This window comes from Ylistrum balloti, unplaced genomic scaffold (assembly GCF_031769215.1).
Source record: "Ylistrum balloti isolate Yb309-2 unplaced genomic scaffold, AGI_CSIRO_Ybal_v1 Utg370442, whole genome shotgun sequence".
In the NCBI taxonomy this organism is placed as follows: domain Eukaryota; kingdom Metazoa; phylum Mollusca; class Bivalvia; order Pectinida; family Pectinidae; genus Ylistrum; species Ylistrum balloti.
This window is the reverse complement of record NW_026782295.1, coordinates 314,271-339,806: the sequence shown is the minus strand read 5'-3', so window position 1 is coordinate 339,806 and position 25,536 is coordinate 314,271. Positions and strand designations below refer to the sequence as shown.

Sequence of the window (25,536 nt, the reverse complement as noted above, 5' to 3'; positions counted from 1 at the left end):
GGGCTTTCATAACCGTCCTGATGATACGAGTTCCTGATATTAATGGGATTGACTCTAGCTGAGAGAGCGGCCGGTGCAGACTTGACTTGAACGATGATACATGTACAGTGCAGCTACGAGCACACGCTCTGTAATTTGGCCTAACGCACTCCGTTTGATCTAAACGTACCACTGACGCGAATATTGCGGTCACCTGGCAAACAAACAAACATGGCGTCCTCCTGGGTACAAAGTGTGCTTGGAAAGAATATGGAGTGGTATGCTGCAGCTGGAGCCGTAGCAGTGTCATACGTTGCGTTTAAGTTAGCATGTTCTATTTTATCTGGACTGAAATGTTTTGTTTTTGCAAGACCACTTGGACTTGGCGTTGACTTGAAGAAGATGGGGGCGTGGGCCGGTAAGACAACAAGTTGTGCATATGAAGAAATTACACGAAGTACAAAGTACTTTATAGACATTTCTACCCTAATGCAAAATTTACAAGGAAGCGTTTCAGAGCTCATGGCTGGTAATCCGTTACGGATTTCCGCTCAGAGCTGCAGTTTATTTGTAAGGGGAACTATTTAATCTCAAGTGGCAACACTTCCCGTGGAACAGGGCTCGACTTTTTCCTCATCAAGTCTGATATCGCAGAGTTACTTGCCTTTCGTTTCACTCTGCCGGCACAGATTATAGCGATAAGCTTGGCTGCCGATCGGGACCGAGAGTATATTATAGGGACATATGTACAACTGTAATTGTAACATAGGTCGATATTTATTTCAATGCCTGTGCTAGGATTTGAACCAGGAGCCTCTTATTAATTAGTCAGATGCTCAGCTGATGAAGCTTAGGAGAAGTTCTCTCTAGCTGAGTGGTATATCATTGGAGTAATTTACCATGGTTATGTACATATATACTCCACCTCCAGGAAATAACTCATCCTCAAGTTTCTAGGGGATACAGCGATGTTTGTGAAATAAATGCTAAGTATCATTACTGAGTCCCTACATGGGTGCCAATGTAATAGAAGTTATTTATTTTAATGCCTCCAATAGGATTCAAACTCGAGACCTTTAGTGGGCTTGCTAGTTTGTGGATCAACCAATCTAGTTAAAGAGAAGTGCTTGTTGATGTCAGATTGCATCCTTTGTTTATTGTCGTTGTTGCTGGCTTCTGAGAACAGTTGTGTCATCAGAAATAATCTGACAACATTCTCAACTACATCTGAAGAGTCATTTATGTATATTAGTATAGGGCCGATCACACTGCTCTAAGGGATTCCGTTAGTCACTATGATCCACTTTGATGCTTTCTATCAAGCTACCAAAACTAACACAATGTCTTTGTGCCATGTCTCCCGAAAGATGACCAAAACCAGGGATATATGATTTATTTTATTTGTCCCTGCCAAAGAAAAGGAAAGAAAAGATCTGTTCAAGAATATATGCATTTTGAGTCACTACTAAAAGGTTTCTTGTGTAATAGGAAAGAGTCATGGAAGATAAATGTGTTCTGTACACTCCCACTCAACTGATACACTAATCAATTGATCATGATCCATGACAGTAACTGAATGGAGTCATTTAATGAACCTCACTTGTCTGTAGATTGAAATGTAACAAAGCAAGTTACTTTATGTTGAAACCCTTAGATTTCTTTAAAATTTAAAATGAATTTGAATTATTGTATTCAATCTGTATGCAACAAATTTTTTGTTTAACATGATATTGTTGTTTTAGTTGTAACTGGCTGCACAGATGGTATAGGGAAGTCATACACAGAGCAGGTAAGTCAAGACAGACTCACGAGACTGATAACATACGAAATACATGTATATGACATTTATGTGTATTATCCTGTTTTAAGGATATAAAATGTAACTAAACATACTGATATTGGATTTCTTGCCTATGGAAAAATTTATAAAATCCTAGTACTGATGTATCATGTTGACTTGTAGCACTCAGTGTGTCCATCAAAAAAGAAATCTTTTTCGTTTACTAACTGGTTGATGGTTGATGCTTGACCAGTAAGGAATAGTTAATTTAATGACTTAAGTGATCTGCTCAGGTACATCTTCTTTATTTTTCATTATATTTCTTACTCAAACTTTTATTGAAATGTGGAATTTTGAGAGGTGTTTTTTTGTCAGCCCATTGTCATCCGAAGGTGAGCTAATTAACTAAATTGTCCTTTGTCCCTCATTTGTATCCATCCTTAAACAATTCTTCTCATCGCTGGAGAAGCACTGAAAATATCATTCTCTGGTTTGATATGTGGTTTGCTTTACTCCATTGTTTTACATTGTACATTTGGAAACAGATCATAGGGAAAAAATGACTAAAAAAAAATATAGGTTCCCCTTAGCCCCTAGTTGTGATATTTAATTTGGGATTGCAATGATCAGAGAAACAAAAGGGTGGTTAAAGATTATCATCAATTTTTCTGAAGAAGATTTTTTTTAATTTCCTTTAATTAAGAGTAAAATTAGAGTAGAAAAAGGAAAAGATATAATTTTTTAAGGACAAAATTAAGATCCATTGATGGTGGGTGCCAAGATTCCTCTAGGATCCTTGTATGAATGTTTTACAGTATCAAGGTGCTAGCGATTTCAAAATGTCCTGAGAATTCCATTTAATATAATGTTAAGGTTATAAGTTTTTTTGATGTCTTTTTTGAGCTGTGTAAACAAATGTGTATTATTTATATCTTTGTAGATAGCTAAGAAAGGGATGGATCTTGTTTTAATCAGTCGTACTGAATCAAAGCTACAAGCCTTAGCTAATGACATCGGTAAGTTATTTCTCAAATGTGAATCTAAAAGGACAAATAATATTATTATATAATATAAATATAATATGATATAATATAAATATAATATGATTTAATATAAATATGTGATATATAATACCTAGGTAAGTAAAATATTATTATTTGTCACTGATATATCAGAATAAAATGTTGTAAGTTTGTTGTAAAGGATTTCATTTACACCATAATAGAGAAGCATTTCTGAATGAGTGAGTGACAGTAATAAATATGTAATGTGTTTGATCAGAACCATTTTAGTGTAAATTGAGTTATGTCCCTTTTACAGTGTCTACCAGACCAATATTATTGAAAGCTTCACATAACTGTCATTTATCCAGAGGAAGGGCACATAAGTACTAGTATTTGCCTTAAATCTTTGATGCTTTTTTCATTTGTTTATCAATTTTTTAAAATTTCGTTTAGAATCCAGGTTTCATGTGAAGACAAAGATCATAGTAGCAGACTTTTCCCAGGGAGCTGCGATCTACCCTGATATAAGTAAATCTTTAGAGGGACTTGACATAGGAGTTCTGAGTAAGTTACAATTTCTCTTTTGTTAAGGACTGAACATTTAATTAATAATGTTAACATGGTTGTCAGTCCAGTGTGAACATTTTTATTGTGAATTTGTATTTCTATGGTTATATTTCAATGTGAAACGTGAGTTTACAGCTTTCAATATACAATCTTACATATGTAAGTATTATACCTATTATGTTTGGTAATGTGTTGAATTTTATCTGTCTGTTAAGTATTCCTATTTTATTAAAAAAAATGTGGAAACCCAGGGCTCTCGATCTGCCAGATTTGGGGCCGATATTCGGCCCCATTCCCAATGCAAAATAGTATCTTTTTTCCCAATTTAGACCCCAAGTTTTCCAAATTCTAAGGAAAACACCATTATTTTTCCCAATTCTAGTGGCCTCGGGCCCCAGTCCCAAAATGGGGTGTGAGAGCCCTGAAACCAGACACATTACTAATATGTGAAGACACTATTTGGTAATACTGGACAAAACTTGTGCCACTCTGCTATCTCTGATATATTTTATTCCAGTTAACAATGTGGGGCTAGGCTATGACTTCCCAGCATTTCTGCATGAGGTCCCAGACAGAGACAAGGTAAAATGTTATCTTTACAGAAGTCATTAAAGTATTCACTAATTACAAACAACGAGATACCATAAACACAGGTACAATCCAACTGTACCTATAGGACCCAGCTGTAAAGTAACCTGACTTTAGGATTTCACTTTGTTTCTCGTTAGTTCTTTGGATCATTGATAATTTTAGTCTATATTGTATCCTGACTAATTGACTTATTTGTTTTTCCAATTTTATATTTCAGAAATTTGTTGACTTAATTAACGTTAATATCACCTCAGTGACAATGGTAAGTAAAATGATTTGTTTGTGAAATTTCAGAAATCATCAACATATAAAACCTAGATCAACAACAGCCAGTAACATAAAACTCCAGAAACAACAAACCCTTAATCCTATTCATGAGAGCATGCTATAATGACCAATACACAATACAAACTGTAAATTTATGATATTTCTGACTAGTTACTAGGTTGCATAAACTAGATACATTTAGTTGTCTTAGAAATTAACAGCAGCCTTTCGAATTAGATCCAAATCCAAACTTTCATCTACTTTTAGTCAGGCCAATCACATGTTATTTTTTATTTTGTTAGCATTATTTCTGATGTATAGAACGGATAATTTGAAACAAGGAAATTTAGATAGTTGATACATTATTCCTCAGTGAATAGACAATATGACAGTGGAATAAAGAGGAAAGATGTTATCTCTTATCTGGGGAAATTTCATATTCCAAAAGGTATTCAAGAGTTGAAATTAAAAGGATAAAGATCTTTTGGTAGTGTTACAATACAGTCCATCACCTTGATGGTTCATTCAGTCAACATCCCGTTAAAAACTTTGTGACAAACTTTCAACACATAGAATAATGATATTACAAGTGAGTTTTATTATCAATTAACACACATTTAATGAAGACTGAAGGTATTGACAGCTAACAAATTTTTGAGAGTTAGATTGATATAGATATGAAAATCTTCAGGTCCTCTTGAGAAATAGAGTTTTATTATCTCAGAACAGGATTAAAGAACAGAAAATATCTACAGAAGAATGTACTTTTATAATTGTTGTGGTATTAATTGAACTTAACACAGAATTTCTTTTTAATAGATGACAAGTATTGTGATGCCACAGATGGTGACTAAGAAGAAGGGAGTTATTGTCAATTTGTCGTCTGCTTCTGGGATGAAACCCACGCCCCTCTTGGGAGTGTATGCTGCTGCTAAGGTATTTATAATTAATCTGTTTTACAAAATCCAATCATGTAGGAAGTCAATGTGCATCAACAATCAGGATCTTGTCCTTATCTTATGGATATACAGAGGGGTCATAGATTCTGAAGAACATGTCTCTAATAAAATTTTACCAATATGTTCCTTTTAAAATCTAGATGTAGTATTGTGTATGGTGTTATGGCCATATCACTCCTTGTATTAAGCCTGATATAATCACTTATGTCGTACGGAAATTTCTAAAGGGACTGTTTTCCTCTGATGTTTGATTGTTTTATTTGATGTGATTTATTTAATAAACATATCAAACCTATAGTAGGTGAACCATATTTAATGAAGTCTTTTACATTTTCAGAAACAAAAACCTCAATTTTTAAAAGTTATTTGATCACATGAAGCTAGTAAAGTAAATAATAGTGTTATGATAACACTTTCTGGTATAATTTGATTACCTCAGCGTGTGAATTCACAGGATCAATTTATTGTCTAATGATAACACTTTCATGCTTATGTGGACTACTTTTCTATGTGTACTCAGGCGTATGAATATATTATCCATTGATAACATTTTTAGGCGTACATGGACTACTTTTCTAGGTGTACTCAGGCGTATGAATATATTATCCATTGATAACATTTTTAGGCGTACATGGACTACTTTTCTAGGTATACGCAGGCGTATGAATATATTATCCATTGATTACATTTTTAGGCATACGTGGACTACTTCTCCGTGTGTATGGATAAGGAATATGGTTCCAAAGGCATCATTGTCCAGGTAATATACATTGTATATGCTGTCTGCTGTCTATAAGTCTTGCCACTCTCTTCAATAGTCTAGAGATTGAAATTGATGCTGGAAGTGCATTCAACTTCGATTTTTTTAAGATGTATTTAATTCACTTTTTTATAAATACTCATACTTTCAAATTAAATTAATAGCCTACTTTCAATACATTTCATTAGCCCATTATCATGACTCAGTGCTGATGCAACACATGAATCGAGTGTTGTATTGTAATTGGCTGAATGTATGTACATTCTAGCCAATGAAAATTCATTTAGAGTACTGCTAGCCTTGCAAATTAGACAGTATTTTTTAACGAACTTTCATGACTCTTGAAAAATTTTTTTCTTTTGCACATCTTGCCTGTTATGAACCTGTCACATAATAAACTTGAAATAAAACCATACGTGGAAAGATAAAACATTTCTCTTCAAGGCAATGCTTGTGTTACTAAGATCTGCAGACCCTAGAATATCAAAAATCATCATTGAACAAAAAATTGGTTTAGTTTTGCCGTCTCGGGAGTTACACCCTGTGTCACTATAATATATATACATGGACTGTGAATGGGACATCCATATAAAGATTTAACTTTATATTACACTATTGTGAAGCAAGTGTTTTTTTTAGAAATAGCTATTTTCAGAGCATCCAATAGACTTGAAATTTGGTTAACACCTTTATTGACCAGTACCATAAAATGTGTGATACAGGTTTTTCTTTGTTTTACCAAAGGCTAATTTTTGGTGTTTATTTGGGAATAGGTCATTTTTCCAGTGTTTAGTTTTTGCATGTATCTCTCCTTAGTGTGTTGTCATGTAGTTGATAATGGATTTAGAATGCTGATTTTTTAAATAGATACTATTATATATTATATGATGTAGTTACACTATTAAGCCAAATTGAACAAATGATTATTATTTTAAAAATTTTTGCCATGTTTTTGAGCATTTCAAGTTCTAGTTTTCAACAGTTATTGTTTTTTACTTTTACATGTTGGAGTTTTGTATAGAGGTCTTGACAGGTGTTTTCAAATATTCTCATATTTACAGTTCTTGTTATGTTTTTTTCCAGTCGGTGATGCCAAACTTTGTGACAACCAAGATGAGTAAGATAAGAAAGGCTAGTTTGATGGTTCCTAACCCAGACACCTTTGTTAGATCAGCCCTGAGTCTCATCGGTGTGACAAACCGTACCAATGGTTTCTGGAGCCATAATCTACTGGTAATCTTGTTTATCTGTAAAAGACACCAATCAGAATATCAGAATTGCTACTGGATTTGATATCTCTCTTGTAAATTCTAGCATTTAGCGACTCAGTATGGCCATTATTTGTGTCATGATGACATGAAAAAATAATATGATATATCATTTTGTGGAAGTCATTTCTTCTTATTTAACACAAAAATAAAGGCCCACAAAGATGCACGATTTTACAGCATTCAGTGAATCCAGTTGTAGAAACATTCTACTCTTAAAATAAGTGTCTTTTCTAGAACAATTAATATCTTACACATGTAAATTAGATCATTTGAGTAACAGAACTCCCCAACACAATCATATATGTGTCAGAACTATTGTATGTTGGTTTGTTGACAGGGCTATATCACCAATGCCTTACCATTATGGTTTACTTCATTGATGTCCTTCAAGATCTTGAACACCGCCAGAGTCCAAGCCTTTAAGAAGATTGCTCAGCAAAAGAAAGAATAGAGAAAGAAAGCAAAGAGGCTTCAATATTGTTATGTAACTAATTAAGCAACACTTGAATTTTTTCATATTTTATTTTTGTAATCATTTACATTTTGTGCATGAAACAATGTAATCAATTATTATAGTAATTTTTTTATATCTCACATGGGACCATGACCAGTACTTGCTGGGTTCTTTGTAATTGGTGTTCAAAAACTAGTTATTTATTAATCAGTATTTTTTACTAGCACTGCAACTTATTAACACATTCATTTATTTGCTCTTATTTGTCCAGTGTTTTGGAATCATTGAGGCCTAGTGTTATGTACTCAACGTGAATTTGTCCTCGTTAAACCTGCTCACGAGATCACAAATCTGGATTTAGATACCAGAAGTGATTGAAAGGGATCTAAGTAACAGTATTTACATTTACACTGACGAGCCTCTGAAGTAGACTGCAGTCTCTAAATATTGTTGTCAACTAACTAATTGCACTGTATTACATGTAAATTTTTCCTGTCAGAAACTGTTGTAAATTTTTCTTCAGTAATCTTAAAATTTTAATTAGGACTAGTCATACTTTGACTTAAATCTCCGACATGAATCATAAATGACTTGTTATCAATCAATGGATGTGCAGAAATAAAAATATTAATTTGTAATTGATACAGTACAGACTCAGACTGAACGTCAATCAAAAACTGGAAATCAACCAGTACAGATGTCATTCCTCATACATAGTACAGACTCTGACTGAATGTATATCAGAAATGGGCAGTATACCAGTACTGTAATATAGAAGGAAGCAAGCAGACATTGTTCAAGTCTACAAAATTATGAACAGTATTGATGTTGTGGAGAAATGTTATGTATTAACAGAGTTGTAGGTAGTTGGAACAGACTAATACTTCCTAATGCTTAATCAGATTACAAATTATCCATGTCAAAAAGGGTATGCAATATTGTGCAAGTTTTGAAAAAATTTGTGGAAATATTAGAAAGTATTTGTGTTTATATCACATTTTCTCTTTTATATGATAATTTGTATAATACATAGATTAGAATAAAAAAAGCACTGTTCAGGATAACAAAGTCTCAGGATCTTGTGAAGAATTTGAAGAATTCCAGTCAACTTGTGTTTAGCTCACTTGGTCTGAAGAACCAATGAACTTGCGTCGTCCACGCCCATCAGTCAACTTTTTTTACAAATCACTTCTGGTCATTTTTACACAATTAGGTCAGAAGCATCCTTGGAGAACAAATTTTGTATAAACGCAGGGTCTCCGCTACCTGAGTTGGAAGGGGTGGGACCTCTTGCTTCATCAGCATTATATTGACAATCAGTTGAAATGTTTGGGTACAGCTAGATAATTTCAAATTTATTAGCATCTGCCTTTTCATTACTAGGTATTACTGATATCAGAAATCTCTTCATGTTTACTTTGTATAGTTTCCTAACAGACTGTAACAATGTCTATGTATTTTCACATTCCAACCAGACATAGCCAACAGTTGTATATGCTGTCAGTACTAGGTTATAATTGGCATTGATTTGTAAGTTTTTCCCACATTACCACTTTGACAGTATACTTTATGTAGTTTTAAAGTAATGTCTTTAAAACAAGATAATATGAAATGTAAATTTGTTGGGCTGGTAATATTTTTTATTCTCTAAATCAAAATTCAATCTGAGGGGGAATTTCGGTGTTAAAGCAGATTTATGTTTGAAATACACCTGGTTAACAAACCATATATAAACTAGGGTTTATATGAATGAGCCAAAATCCAGAATATTTCTTCACCATCATAATGGTTACATGTAGGTATTGATTCTTGTATCATTAGTAATTTCAAAATCTGAACACAAAAATGATAAATAAATTCCATTATTCTTTCTAATTTGTAATTGTTGTGACCTCATCCTTTTATCTACACATGCTGTTTTGAAGACTTAACTGCCACTAGGGCTATAGATCTTTGAATGCCTGAAATGTCTGTCTGAGGAATGATTGAATGCATATCAAACATCATGACACAACTGAACAAATTATGAATTATGCTTTAAAGTGTTGTTACCTATTAATCTAATTAATAATGTCAAGCCTTGTTGTAATATTTGTGAAATATGTACATTTTTTACTTACAGTCAGATACATCATTGAATGGTCATTTCATCAAATTGTGGAGAATATTTCCCTTCTTGTTGATTGTGTTATTGTGTTTAAGTAATATAAATGGTGATTGAGATGTTGTGGTTAATCCTGTGTTACTTTAGAGGGTTACACGGTATAAACAGAGTACGACTGATGTATAACACATTCCCATCAGGGTAGATTTATCCTGACCTGCAATTCCTGAAACAAATTGGAGATAATTGATTATAAAATTAACATGTTCTTTATTAATGTATGTTTGTTGTGATATACATTTGTACGTGTATCAAGGTAATGAAATTTGTAATGGTGTTCTATAGGATAACAAATCGGCTTATGGAAATAAATCAAGTGTGAAAGAATGCCTTGCTTTGATTTGTACAGCTTTTGTTTTATATATAGAGGTTACACAACGAGTGGTTGCTGTATTTGGTAGCACATTTACTTCGGAATTTGTCAATTATTTTTCTAAAGTTACAATAACATGACCTTTAGCGAGTTTACAAGGGATCATTTGACGATGAAATTACCTGTTGTCCTGTTTTGTTTACACTATCAGTTGAAATGTAATATTGATATGCAAAACTAACAATATTAATATTCAGAAATATTTGGAAATATTAGAATTGATTACAAATTGTAACAAGCAATTAACAGGTTAATTAATTATCTTCAAAGCAAGAAGTTGAAATCCATGTAAAGAATTAAGATTAAATTAAAAGAAAATTGTTTAACTACATTTTTCCTGTTTTACTTTCTGCAAATGCATGATGAACCCTTACTAGTGAAAGTTGATGTGACAGTCACTCAAAACGTCTTTGGAATTGGATTGAAACTGTTTTGTTTCATCAACAGTTAATTTGTGATGGTTAATTGATGCCTTAGTGATTGAATAATGTATTAATCCTGCAAGCCAAGAGAACAATAAACACACCAATTCTGTGTAGGGAAGTGTACAATGATACATCCTTGTTTCTTTTGTGTGATGATCGTGGGGCTTATGATCAGCCATAGGCTTATTGGCTTGCATATTTGACTCTCCATCATCCTCACAAAAATACTGCTAATATTTTTGTACTCTCCATGTATATCTATTATAATAGCTTCAGTCATTTTAGAGGATTGGACAGAAGGTGACAATCAAGGTCAAATCTTGATTTGTTTTAGAAGTGTGAGTGTATTATTGAAGGAAATGTCTTTTCCTGTATGTTTAAGTCCTCGTCATGTTATCTACACGTTATACTGACATCCTGGGCTGATTGCTGAACCCTTCAGTGTGTGGCCAGTATCAACACCAAGGCTGTAAGATGATAGATAATGAAATCCTCTACAGATTTGAGCTCATGATGTTCTAGCAGCTTTCAAAGGGAGTCAAGATCCTAATTAGTCTAGCAAAGACAAATATCAAGACCCCGGACCTCTTAATTAAGGTTAACATTATTTACTACACTTAAAACAAGAAGTGTAAACATACAAAATTAGTTGCCACACCTTCAGCTCTGTTATTGGCCTTACTGGAAACATTCAGAGGGTCTACATGGAAGATTGAAGAAAATTAACATGGTCATATAGAAGATTTTGTATCCTTTGATATCTTGATCTGAAATCGATCTTTGATCTCTTTAGTCAAATGGTTTACAGATTTTAACACATCTGAACTTGAAAACTGGTGAAGGAGATACCCCCATTCCTTCGAATGTCGGGGACAAAATATGACCGATGGTCCCTTGGTTATGCAGAAAAAATATTTAGAAAAAAAAATCATGTTGACAGTACACCAAGGCATATGCTCACAACACCTCTTTACATAAATACTATTTGTATGATAACAAAAAATATAAACATCAATATCAATTGAAAAGTTTATTCATCAATGTTCAAGCCTCTACTTTAATACATTTGATACATAAATCTGACAATGTTAATTTAGTGTTGTTGACTCTGGGGAAGCATGTTTAGCTGAAAACAACAGTTCTGTCATCGACTTGTCTGATAAGGACGATCAAAAATCTGGTGTTTGTTAGCTATTTGTTAGTCCTATGGGGAGATTGAAACTATAAAACGTTATAAGCCTCAGAAATATTAATTTTATATCTGGTTTTGACAAACTAATGTATTAAACACACAAATATAATTCGTTCATTTAGACTAATTGGATTTTTGAAATTATTAATTAAGAAGATGACCAGATCATTTATGTCTAAAATTTGGACCAAAACTTGAACACTCTCTCTTAAATAGAGAAAGTTAGCAAGGACGAACAAACATATTCAGTACATGTACATTTTGTTTCATTCATCATCACAACCATTCAGTCATCACACAGAAATATTTCAATCAATAATGAGGTACTAAAACTCAGAACAATTTTTCATATTTCACTTTAAAAGATGATATGGGTACATTACATGCACCCAGACTAAATGTTTTAGATGTGTTGAATACGAAAACAAAACCATGTGACACTTTAGACTCTAGATGAGCAGAAAACAAGATGGCTAAAAATGAAGATTGAAAGACCTGGTGTAATAAAAAGTAAATCAAATAAAATATACATAAATTTAAATGAAATTGTTTTAAAAACATGACAGGTATAAATGTATTGTTAATATCACCACAGTCACACCAGGTACAGTAATGGCCCATGGAGATATCTTATAATGAAACTACTGATATCTCATTTAGACTGACCCGCTTCTGGTCAACAAGCTTTGAGTTGTTAACGATAAGTACACAAAAAAAAATAAATTACGGCTTAACTAACACAACAAACTTGCTAAGCGGTCATAAATAAGATAAAAATGTTATCTTGCAATGAAACTATGCCATTAGCTGTTGAAACATTTATGTTCTGCAGGAGGAATGTTGGTTAATTATATAATTACATTATTTACAAAAGTATTACTTTATATTGAATTATCATATTTTGATAATGAAGATAAGTTGGTTGACATGATCTATATATATATATATATAAAACACGTCAGCATTTATCGTACCATTCAAACCCTATCACAAGGAAAATAAGTAATTACAGTTGATTGAAATTAGTCAATGTGATTACTTGAACCATGCAACTATGAGATAATGGTGATTTATTTTTGTAACTTGAATTATCTCCAACTTAGAACTGACTAAGTAACAAAATAATTATATTCTGAATTTATATTTATATAAGTGAGAAATCAGGTCTTGAGTAACTAAATTCAGTTTGATAAATGTGATCACTTTAGGACCTTTCCTTCTAATAAGAAAGTGATTTTATTGGTCTGTGTCTGAAAACTTGGCTCAATTTTAAGCCAGTTTGACCTCGGACTGACCACAGAATTAGCCATCTCGGTATAATAATGGCCATGGATGTTTCATGCAAAATTATCACTTTGGAGATTCTGATAAAATGTAAAATATATGCATAATTTAGTTTGATTGTACAATGGATGAGATGTTACCACATTAGATTAAATGGATATGTCTAAAAGCATTATATAACTGATGGATGATAGTTAGTAGAAGTTTACATTGTTTGGCAGTAATGGAAAATAGCAAGAATACAAGGGAAGCACACATAAATATTATGTATAAAAGACAACAGAAAATTTGCTGAAGTCCCAATTACATTAAATCATCACTCAAAACTAACACGGCATCACTAATTGAAGTTGTTTTTGTGTGCAGTACAAAGATTTCTTTATACAGTTAAGTTTGTAAGAAAAGTTAAATATATAAGATATTTTATTGTGTTTTGAAGCCTACAGATTGGTTTCATCAAGGAAAGTTTTGTTACTAGACCTAAATAAACCTTTAATATGATGAATAATTTGAAAAATCAGTGCTGCAAAAGCAACTATCTCATATCTAAATCATCAGCACTTTAAGATTGTCCAAGTACTACAGATCTTACACAACATGTTTGTACTTTCATCTTAAATCTTTAGAAAAAAATGCTTGTCCTAAATAACATTGATGCTTTGTCAGGAGTCAGATTCCTGAGACTGGTCACTGTGCATTAGTCGTAGAGAACGACGTTTGATGCGTTCATCAGTTTGTCGTTTGAAAGCATAGTTAAGTCTGGTGGCACCCCACATCCACAGACTGTCTGGAATACAGTGGATGATCCAGCTCTGAAACACATCACATTAATTACACATACATGTACTGATACCAGTCCAGAAACACACTACATACATGCTGAATAGTACTGTTATTGTTTGTTCTGAACAACCAAGGCCATTTTGAGGTGGAGACTCCTTGAAGAAGCGGTTCCTTATCTCAGTGAACAACATACAGGAGACCCATTGCATGCCATCCAGAGCATTAAGGATGGAGTGTCTTTCCAAAGGAAAAAATGATGACATCACAGATTTATTCTGTTTTCATGAGATACACAAATTGTCACCTCTGACCTTCAGCTAAGGTTACACAGGCCGATGTTCTACTGACTGAGATATTACAGACCAGCATACTGATACTAGCTTTGAAATACATTACACAAATGGAAAAAAACAAATGTCATTGATAGCCAGTGTGATTGGTGTCACTATCTTACCTGTAATATATGGGGACAGTATCCAGTCATGTGACTGGGGTCACTATCTCACCTGTAATGTATGGGGTCAGTATCCAGTCATGTGACTTGTGTTACTATATCACCTGTAATGTATGGGGCCAGTATCCAGTCATGTGACTGGGTTCACTCTATTACCTGTAATGTATGGGGTCATTACCAATCATGTGACTTGTGTCACTATATTACCTGTAATGTATGGGGTCAATATCCAGTCATGTGACTGAGGTCACTCTATTACCTGTAATGTATGGGGCCAGTATATAGTCATGTGACTTGTGTCACTCTATTACCTGTATTGTATGAGGTAAGTATCCAGTTGTGCGACTTGTGTCACTATATTACCTGTATTGTATGAGGTAAGTATCCAGTTGTGCGACTTGTGTATCCTAGCGTGGCAATAGCATGACGAGCATAATCAGTAGCTGATGGGATCATGACGCTGGGTCGAGACAGGGTTTCACTAAACCGTGTCATCCTGGTGGCGACGTAGAAAGGCATCAATGACTGGACGATGATCCCATGGTCCTTATACTCATAGTGTATAGCCCGGGCAAAGTAGTCCAGGAAACTCTGTGGCACAGAAAAATCACAATGATAGAATCCTGATTCTGTGTAGCCTTCAACTAATATCATAATAGTCACTATTATTAGCTTTATCAAACCTTCACAACTCTGTAGTAAAGGATTTCTAGTCATCAATTCTAATCTTTCAGGTTGTTATTTACAAAGGTTCATAGCACTGTGAATGATACTATATAAAAATTTGCTCCTTCAGACTTCGTTTCTCACCTAATTATTTCCTAAGAAATCGTGGCAAAATCAGTTAATTATTGTGTAAATTCACCTATTGAAGGTGTGTCTTGCCAAGTTACCTTGGCAGCAAATGAATTGTTTGTCATTGAAGAAACTTTGATCAGAGCCTGATTACCTCAGCAGCAGCTGGATTTGACTTTTGTCTATGGAATTATTTATTACAGCCTAAGTACCTTGGTAGCAGAATATACAGTTGTCAATGGAGTAATTTTATCACAGGAGCCAGCTGATACCATCACCACAGCACCTTTACATCTGAAACAAGATTTCATATAAATATGACATACACAAGTATGAAAAATCATTACCTTAGCATTTTTTTTTTAAAAACTAATTACTCAAGAATTTTAGATAGTGGTATAGGAATCAAACCAGGTTTTACTGATAGACAAAAGTTTTATGGATAGGTCCTACCTACAGTTAGACAATATCATATGATCACCAGGTCAAAGGACAGACAAAATCCCAAGGTCTTACTGAGAGCAAGACAAAATCCAAAGGTCGTACTGAGAGTAAGACAGAATTCCAAGGTCTTACTGAGAGTAAGACAAAATTACAAGGTCTTACTGAGAGTAAGACGGAATTCCAAGGTCTTACTGAGAGTACGACATAATCCCAAGGTCTTACTGACAGTAAAACAAAATCCCAAGGTCTTACTGAGAGTAAGACAAAATCACAAGGTCTTACTGACAGTAAGACAAAATCCAAAGGTCTTACTGAGAGTATGACATAAACCCAAGGTCTTACTGACATTAAAACAAAATCCCAAGGTCTTACTGAGAGTAAGACAAAATTACAAGGTCTTACTGACAGTTAGACAAAATCCGAAGGTCTTACTGAGAGTAAGACAAAATCCTAAGGTCTTACTGACAGTAAGACAAAATCCCAAGGTCTTACAGGTATACAAAAGTAACATTTGAACAAAGGTTCTACCTACAATTAGACAATATCACCAGGTTCCGCTGACAGACAAAATCACCAGGTCTTTTCAACAGACAAAGTCCTACTCACAGAAAAAATCACCAGAAAAAATTGCTACATTTATCATTATGTAACTATGGTTTGTTGGTTAAAAAGCTGTGTTTTTATAATAATTAAGTAACTATTTAAATTTTTGAGGTTTTATAAAAAAAACTTGAAGTAAGGAGAATTTCTATTTCACATAAGTCATGAACAGAACAGAAGTTCTTTTAACACAACCAGCAGAATATTAGAGTGTGATGTTTCCGTGACTAAACAGTCACCTTAACATCAGACAAATGACCAATCTTCTACTGGTTCTGTTATAAGAATTTCTATTCTGTTTACGTTACCAACCTGAAGAAAATATTACAAAATCAGTTATGAAATTGACTTTCATTCATTCATTTCATTCATTAATCTTACTTTCAAGAAATAGTGTATCTTGTTTTTTGTGGTTTAATTTTAACCACAGAAACAGTTAAAAATAAAACATATACTAGCTACATTGTCACTTCTACTGAACATCGGTCATTGGTGTATGTATTCATACTGCATATAGCAGGATGTAGCTCTCTTAATCCTTTTGACTGCGTTTTTTAATTCCACTTTAGAAATTTACCTTTGAACCATCTGTGGCAAAATCATATGGGTCATCTGTAATAAAATACAAAGATAACTGTCAGAAGTAAAAAAGCTTTATGATCCTTGTATACCAGCTGGAAACAACGGACTATTAAATCTGTCTGAGAATTAATTCTCAATCATATTATGCTTTCAAGTAGACTTGCATGTTTTATGACTGAGGATACAGTTTTGGTAGCACCAGCATTAAAAGAGGACATAAATTTTGAATCAGAAACAAAATTATCTACATGTAATGCTCAGATTCTAACTTTGTTTTGTACATTTTATCTACAAATGTTTACTTACACATTGCAAGGTCACAGTTATATGTAGTCTCTACCTTAGCTAAATTCCTACAAATGTATTTCTTATACCTCAGCACACCCTCCACCTACCCATTCTATATTGAATGACCTTTTGTGATCTTCAGTGCCAAGTACACCTTTTGTCTACCCCTTCTCTAATGAGTGATTTTGTGTGACCTTCACTGCCCCAGTACACCCACTATTTACCATTCTCTACTAAGTGGCTGCTTGACATTCAGTACCTCAGGATTTTTCCAATCTAACAAACTACCATGTGTCTTTTTAACTTTCAGTGTTTAAACACAGTAATGAATGCACCAATAAAAGTTATCAAATATATAGATTTATAAATTAAAGTGGGCCAAAAACTAATACAATACTTACCATAGTTGCTGTTGCTACATTCACATTGATTAACTGCCACAACATCTAAAATATCAAAAATGTCATTTTAAAATATGAGAATTTGTCAATCAAATCTGGTTTTGTGTCTAACTTCACAACATTGGATTTGGTTTCAGCAGCTGTTTTCACTGTTGACAGAGTTTGGGAATTCTCAGACTTGACCAGTATGTTATCATATGCCATGAACTGACCAGGATTTACACCTTTGTACTGTACTATCTACAGAAAATCAGCCATTTTGAAACTAATAATATCATAATTATTCTTATCATTCTATTACACTAAGTATTATATCATATTAATTTTTATGCCGTATTTGAATGTTGATGTAATAATAAAGTTTTTCAATACCTCTGTTGGAACCTCCAGAAATGGCTGTGGGTAATCATACGTCACTCCAACATTATTGACTGTAAACAAAAGTAAAATCACATTTTCATTTAAGTACAGCATGAGGTGCAATTATCTATATATAACTGTCAATATGTTAACATACATAAGAAGATATTTGAGCAAAATACTGTTTCAAAATGGTACCATACAGACAATAAGATTACAATTTGGTAGACAGATATATAATCATATCCCTCTCACAATCCAATGCTTATATTTACATTTTATATATAAATTAACCAAATATTGAGGTCAACAAATTTTTAAATCTCAGGAAAGCCAGAATAATGTACTGAAAAGGTAAACATTTTAGCGATAAACTTATTGCACTAAATCAAAGTTCCTGCATGCTGTTTCTGTATCAATCATCATAGATGTACTAAGCTATCATCGTGTCTTTTTGACAAAACTAATAATGTTTGCACCAAATTAAGTACATTTAAGCATTGTATCTTGCTTTTATCGACTTCATGGGGTGATGATTTGACTTGCCCTTGAGACAAATTCTTTGCAATTCATCTTGAATTTTTACATTTTTAATAATTATATATATCATTTCTTTTTGTTATATTCTGCAAATCTGGAGCAGATTTTAATACTTTGATTTAAAGTTTAGTATCAAATATTTGTAAGGGTTCTCTCCCCTAACAGAAACTGTAAAGGATGTATTCATACATCCAGATCAATGTCAATCTGGTCAAATATATGGACAAATAAAACAGGCTAAACTTGGAAGTTTCATTAAGTCCAACTTTAGTAGTAATTGAAATATATAGAGTTATATCAGTAATTCCTTGTTTCATTATGAAGAAAAATCTTATGAAATGATTGATCACAAATTTATGTGATATTGTTTATATAAAATGAAACTTTAAAGTGTCCCTCAATTGGATTGCATGGACACTTTTGTTCTTAGGGAATATTGATATTTTCATGTTGCGGATTTATGTTATGTTGAGAATAAAATAACAAATGAAATACTTATTGGAAGTTGTTCTCGTATATAAGTAACAATGATCAAAGACATGTTGTTTAGCAGTATGATAAATTCCATGTGTGGACTGTCACAGAATAATCATATCAATTTGTTATTCTCATAATTACATAACTATGTTTATGATATCTAACATTTTTTTTACCTGTATCAAGGATTCATTACATGTATCTGAAATCTAACATATTTACTGAAAATAAAGTAATGGACTGGTGTAAGAGAGATTGGGGAAAAAACCAGAAACCTTAACCATGTGATAAACAAGGTTTCTTTAGTTTCCATTCGTACGAGATTACTAAGGTTTTGGCAAGGTAAAGTGAAGAATTCATGAGGAGCTTTATAGATTTCACATAAAATGGAAATGAATGTGAAATTCTGTTTATCATGTCACATAGAAACTTTTGCAAATATTCTTGAGAAATAGCATTGTTTAAGACTGATACAAACTCTGATTTTATCTGATTACAAGATAGCGTATTTAAATTTTATTTGGTGATATTTTCATTCTATATCTCTTTCTTTGGTGATGACATATTTTTTCATTGTGAAGACCTGAGATTACTATCTCACAATGAAACAATGGGAACCATTGGCTAATCAAAACTTAGTAATAACTACAAGAGGCCCCATGGGCCTACATTGCTTACCTGGTGTTCAATGCTTTTCACTTATACATGTAACAATTTACATCATGAACATTCAACGTATTGGTTATATGTTAATGAGAAGAAGTTATCTTGGGAGATTTATTTTCATATTAACTTGAAATGAAGTTCATTTGAATATTTCAGATATACATGATGTTAATTCAACATCACATGATAAATGACAACAACAAGCTGTACAAGTGTAACAAACCTAGAATTCCTATTTCTTTATCTTTGATTTCTTCCCAGATTTCGTGGTAAATTTCTCGTCCTTCATTAAAGTTGATGCCTATACTACAGGTTTTTACACCATATTTTTCCTCTGTAAAAAAGAAAAGTAGAATGCAACATGAACAGTACTGTCTGGTCGAATCTGTCTGATACAGGAATTTGTAAAAGTACAACACACAACTATACAAGTAAGTTGAAAGGGACAACACAATTAAAATTATACTGAATTGTCTCCCTGATGTACATATGTTTTTTATTACTACATTTTGCATTAAATGGTCAATAGTGACATCAATAGAAATTTATAGAACTTCACTTTACTGCCAAAACAAATCAGCAACATACATCTATTACATCCACAGGTATATATATATGTTACAATCTTGACAATACCTATATCCTTGGCTGTCCTGTAAAGACGATTTTCTTTTTTGCTGATCAGGACAATGTTAAGGCCACGGCTGGCTAATTCTCTTGCATATGCTCGTCCTATTCCCTCACTGCTTCCTGTCACCACTACCACAACAGAAAGGGAGATTACTCATGATGGTATAAGAGGTCCAGTAGTAAGATGCTGAGTTGATGAATGGAAAGACACTTTAGTTTGACTTAAAGCATGAGAGCCATGTTGTATCCTTGAACAAGTTACTTTAGTCTGTTTCATTCAAGATGAATAAACTTTAAGGCTGGACATGTTGTGTACTAGGCCTTATATGCTCCCCTGGGAGTTCAGAAATATCCAAATGGCCTGTAGCGATAACCATAGATAACAACATATGAGCTGGATTAAGACAGTGATGTTGCTTTGATCAAGTTGTATTGAAGAAATCCAAGTTATCATTATATACTGGAATGGTATGTAAATGTATAACTAAAACAAGTCATGGCCTTACTGCCAGGATAACACACATTTGTTTGCCATCAATAGCAAGTGTAATCTACAATATAACTATGATAGTGTCAAACACATCTGGATATGAGTTGGATCAAGTATAGTCTACTACTATATAATGTATAGTTGTGTTATGCCCTGTTGCACAATGACTTACCAACTTGACACATACCATTTTACTAAGAATGCAATTAGCACTAGTAGAATGCCTTCTTTTTTCTTACAATGAAGGCAGTTCTATGCTGGCCATGTCATCTATTTGAAAGGCCTACAGGTACAACCCTCATGATCAGTCGCTTCAACTATATACCTTCATACGATGCAAAATATCTCGAACAAATCCAAACAAGCAATCATACCTTTGGCATGACACTGAACACTGCAACAAAAATTCTTATCCCTTCTTTAGACTTTGCCAAGAAATAAAAACTGTTACAAGATAAACAGTGAGTGATGTCGAAACTATATGAACTCCTGTTGCAACAATCATTAGGATCGATCTCCCAATATGATGGTGCTCAGAACATACATATATTGTACATTGTAGGTCCTTCATCTCTTCTTGGTGCTGAACACTGCCAATGAACAAGTGAGGGATTACTGAGAGGAAAACACCTTAAATATACCCTTAAAGTCTTCTCTGGCAATAGTGTGACGAGAAATGTCAATTCTTCCTCAAATATTTTACATTGAACATTCAATGCAAGCATTTTCTTCCGTCTTTCTTGTTAGGCAGTTTCATGTCCTACACCAGAGCCCAATCCTGAGCATGACCTATCAGAGTATCGGTTGAATTGTTTGATCAATTACATGACTGAAAAGTATTTATGCAGCGAACAGCACTTTATGTTTCGTATTCAACATAAAATCGATGCTAACGTAATATCGTACCGTTAAACACACCATACCTGCCCATTGACCAAAACGCTTCTTCAGATCACTCCATCTCGACAATTTACTAAGGAAGTGGTCGTGTCCCGCCTTTAATACACATGACATTAACTGTAATGTTTTCCGTGAGGCGTACAAGGCACCGATTAAAGCAAGAGCATCCCTAGTTGACCGACAAACCGAGGATATTTCTCGAAAGAGATATTCGAAACTGTCAACTGCCGCCATTTTCCTTTTGCCTTCGAGGTTCTCGGATGCATAGGTAAGAAATAGCAGGAGAGCGGTTGATATGGAATGTTATATAAAAGTCAAAATGCTCCGAAATGAATAAAAATCTCTTAAAGATGCATGTACATTGATACGGTACGCTGGAAAATAAAATCGATTATTTGCAGGTCTCCTATTTAAATGAACATAAATCATCTACATCTAAGTCAAGTGGTATTTAGATTTGACAGGACTCATAAGAATGCACAGAAACAGGATGAAGCGATGCAAGTGTTCAGAAAGTTCGATCAAATTCTATACAACAATGTACAATAGCTACATGTATATTTATTTTATTTAACGGGTTTTACGTCCACTGAAGCTATAGGCTTACAGTTTCAACTGATACTTAACTCGGAAGATTACAATATAGAGTTAGACTCTCATTTAAAGAACTTATCATACGAAGAACGCTTGAGGATTAAAGCTCCAAACACTTCAACATCGCAGAATCAGAGGAGATACCATAAATGTTTTTAAAATAGTTAAACATGTTTATGATTATAAAGTGACAGAAAACTTTTTTTTTTTGAGATGGACACGTCAAATCAAGGGGTCATTCAGAAAATATTTTTAAAAAACCCGCTGTAACAAGGATATATAAAAAGAATTTCGTTAGTCATAGCAGGGACGTATAATATGTCCCTGGTCATAGAATAGAAGATACATGGAATCATTTACCGCAACATATCATCGATGCAGATAATGTTTACCACTTCGAAATATTGCTTGATGAACACTGTAATTTTTTTTAAATATTTAATTTCAATGTTTGCACGATTCTTATTTTTGGACTCTATATAGCTATTGTACCTGAGGATGTAAATTTACTCATTGTATATATATATATATATATATATATATATATATATATATATATATATATATTGATATGGATATAGAGGCTTTCAGTCTGTGTCCAATAATCTATGGAGATAGAGGCTTTCAGTCTGTGTCCAGTAATCTATGGAGATAGAGGCTTTCTGTCTGTGTCCAGTAATCTATGGAGATAGAGGCTTTCAGTCTGTGTCCAGTAATCTATGGAGATAGAGGCTTTCAGTCTGTGTCCAGTAATCTATGGAGATAGAGGCTTTCAGTCTGTGTCCAGTAATCTATGGAGATAGAGGCTTTCAGTCTGTGTCCAGTAATCTATGGAGATAGAGGCTTTCAGTCTGTGTCCAGTAATCTTCCTAATATATTCTAATAAATCCTAATTAACTGATGTGTTGATGACATATATAATAGCCTCTCCCCATATCTATGTATACGTGTATATCTGACATCGGAGATTCATCATCATCATCATCATCATCATCATCATCATCATCATCATCGTCGTCGTCGTCGTCATCATCATCGTCGTCGTCATCATCATCATCATCATCATCATCATCATCATCATCATCATCATCATCATCATCATCGTCGGCGTCATCATCGTCGTCGTCGTCGTCGTCGCCGTCATCATCATCATCATCATCATCATCATCATCATCATCATCATCATCATCATCATCATCATCATCATCACTTTTTGGTCGGCAAAGGGTCCCGACAGAAATGACTTACTAGAGAAGCTATATTTGTACGTGCACTTCTTGAGAAATGATTCAGAATTTGCTGTTTTATCAATCATAGCAACGAAGGGCAATACACCTTTGTAGATGTACAACTTAATACATGTGATTATCCAATATATAAGTTGTTGTTAAAAGCAACAGGTGGTGTACAGTATACTGAGCTGACTTTCTTCGTCCTATCCGTGCAGCACCTAAGGTTACATACGTCGATGTAACAATATGTAACAGAAATATCATTAAGAGACGATGTGTTAATTCTAAGCAAGTCTCCTTGTTATCACGAGGTATATTCATAGGCCAATAAGATTGGCTAGAATTTTGATCACAGTAATATTTTTTTTTTTTTGGGAACTGTATTGCATACATTTCAAATCATATTTACTTGTTATGTGTTAATTTTTTTTCCACGTCATTATTTGAAAAGTGTGTTTTGTAGGTGATGTTATTTTTCAACCCTACCCTGCTGTCTAAGGCTGATCACATACATGTATACAATTTATTGTGTTATGTTTGAACCACTTTGAATTTCGACACATGGTATCATATAACGTATCAATTTGGGCCATTCTGTGTGTTGATTCTGTGAGCACTCAGTGGTAAGCCTATTTTTTCAGGAATAAATTCCCATGCGAGGAAATATTATATATTCTGTGTATTATAACGTGTTAACTTTGTGAAAATTCTACTTACCAAATGATTATCCTGTTAATCTAAGTTATATAAAAATGAAAGGATTATTCACCATAAATAATGCTGTCTTGTTACGTAAATTTGATCGACTGATACATAGATAGAGCTATCCAGTATTGAAGATTATTATTATTATTATGACATTCTTAACGGCCCGCAAACACTCAAAAGGTCATTAGGGCCATCAACCGGTAACCATCAGAACTATTGAAATGTGTTGTACTATACAAATATATGCTGTATTACGTTTTGGTTACACTGTCAATTCACAGTTTGTTACAGACACGATGTGGCGTAAGTGTAACTTAAGATATTGAAATCTTGAATTCACTCTCGCATAATTTTTTTCAGTTTCAACTTCAAACTTTTACACACCCTTTCGATTTAAAGGATGAAACGGATGAATGGTAAACGGGAATTATGTACATATATATTACATACATACATACATACATACATACATACATACATACATACATACATACAGGCGAGAATAAAATCAATATTCCATACGTTGCCTGCCTCGTTGTATGAATGATGCAGAAGTCCTTAAATGGTTAGGTAAGGTTTTTTCTTTGGTGTATTTTTCACAGTTTCTTTAATCTTAATAGTCAAACTACCGTTAAATGAGTCAATAGCCATTTTCCCACCTCCCTAATTTGAAATACATATGTCCTACGAGTATACTATATGTAGCTGACCTATAAGTATCTTCCTGCTAAAAACTGCACCCATAAAGGTTTTTATGGTAAGTTCTATATAAAGTCTTCTTAATCCATTTGTACATATCCCAAAGCCCTCCTATTTGGTGCAATGACTAAACAGTTTGTAATGTCTGATGCTGGTGAGTTTGACAATTATTCCTGTACTTGTCAGTTATCATGTATGTCTGTTTATTTCTATTTAAACCCCTTGTGTATAATTTTTTTGAAGAAATAACAACTAAGACTTATTGATTGGTGTTTCGAATCCTGTCAGTATCTGACCACTCAATCATTATCAGAGTTATGTTCGGAACACCATAGTGCAGTAAAGCGGTTCCCTAATGCCAGCTACTTGTGTATACGAGGCTAAACATCGGTTAGCTGAACCCAAAATGAAAGCTTCCTGTCATATAGATGGTTTATCTCCAAAACAGTCATAAAACTAGGTCAAGATTTGGTCAGAAGCCATTAATCGTTACCATGCACATTCCAATACATGCTGCAATTTTCTGTGGTGATCATGTTATATTTTCTGCTTCCTCATCCTTATAATCACATCTCGTTTTACTGTCTTCAATCACCATGTGTTTACAGCTCTTTTATCGCTTTCAATTCTATGATATCCCCTTTTTTCTTAATGTCTTTACTTACCTGATAGAACTTGCTTTAAGAAATCAAGAAAACAATACATCAAGTAAGGTAAAATATTGCTTCATCATTTGATCACATGATTGTTGAAATTACTTTTTCTGGATAAATTAATCTATTTTATGGTTTCATTATATCGAACACAATGAAGAGATTATTCT

The 25,536-nt window shown here is 33.5% G+C and overlaps 2 protein-coding genes across 2 annotated transcripts; one reads left to right on the top strand and one right to left on the bottom strand.

Moving 5' to 3' along the window:
• Nucleotides 1-121: 121 nt before the first annotated feature.
• Nucleotides 122-10,449, top strand: LOC132554761 (very-long-chain 3-oxoacyl-CoA reductase-like). Its single transcript, XM_060219070.1, has 10 exons — nucleotides 122-397; nucleotides 1,722-1,768; nucleotides 2,700-2,775; nucleotides 3,217-3,327; nucleotides 3,848-3,912; nucleotides 4,139-4,183; nucleotides 5,008-5,124; nucleotides 5,842-5,907; nucleotides 6,991-7,140; nucleotides 7,516-10,449. The coding sequence occupies exons 1-10, from the start codon at nucleotides 211-213 to the stop codon at nucleotides 7,627-7,629; spliced, it is 978 nt and encodes a 325-aa protein (XP_060075053.1). The 5' UTR covers nucleotides 122-210; the 3' UTR covers nucleotides 7,630-10,449.
• A 1,160-nt stretch (nucleotides 10,450-11,609) lies between these two features.
• Nucleotides 11,610-21,714, bottom strand: LOC132554753 (inactive hydroxysteroid dehydrogenase-like protein 1). The gene is made up of 9 exons (XM_060219062.1): nucleotides 21,504-21,714; nucleotides 20,097-20,219; nucleotides 19,684-19,794; nucleotides 17,790-17,848; nucleotides 17,418-17,462; nucleotides 16,724-16,758; nucleotides 15,315-15,396; nucleotides 14,671-14,898; nucleotides 11,610-13,882 (listed from the first exon to the last, which is right to left on the bottom strand). The coding sequence occupies exons 1-9, from the start codon at nucleotides 21,712-21,714 to the stop codon at nucleotides 13,733-13,735; spliced, it is 1,044 nt and encodes a 347-aa protein (XP_060075045.1). The 3' UTR covers nucleotides 11,610-13,732.
• Between the last annotated feature and the right edge of the window lie 3,822 nt (nucleotides 21,715-25,536).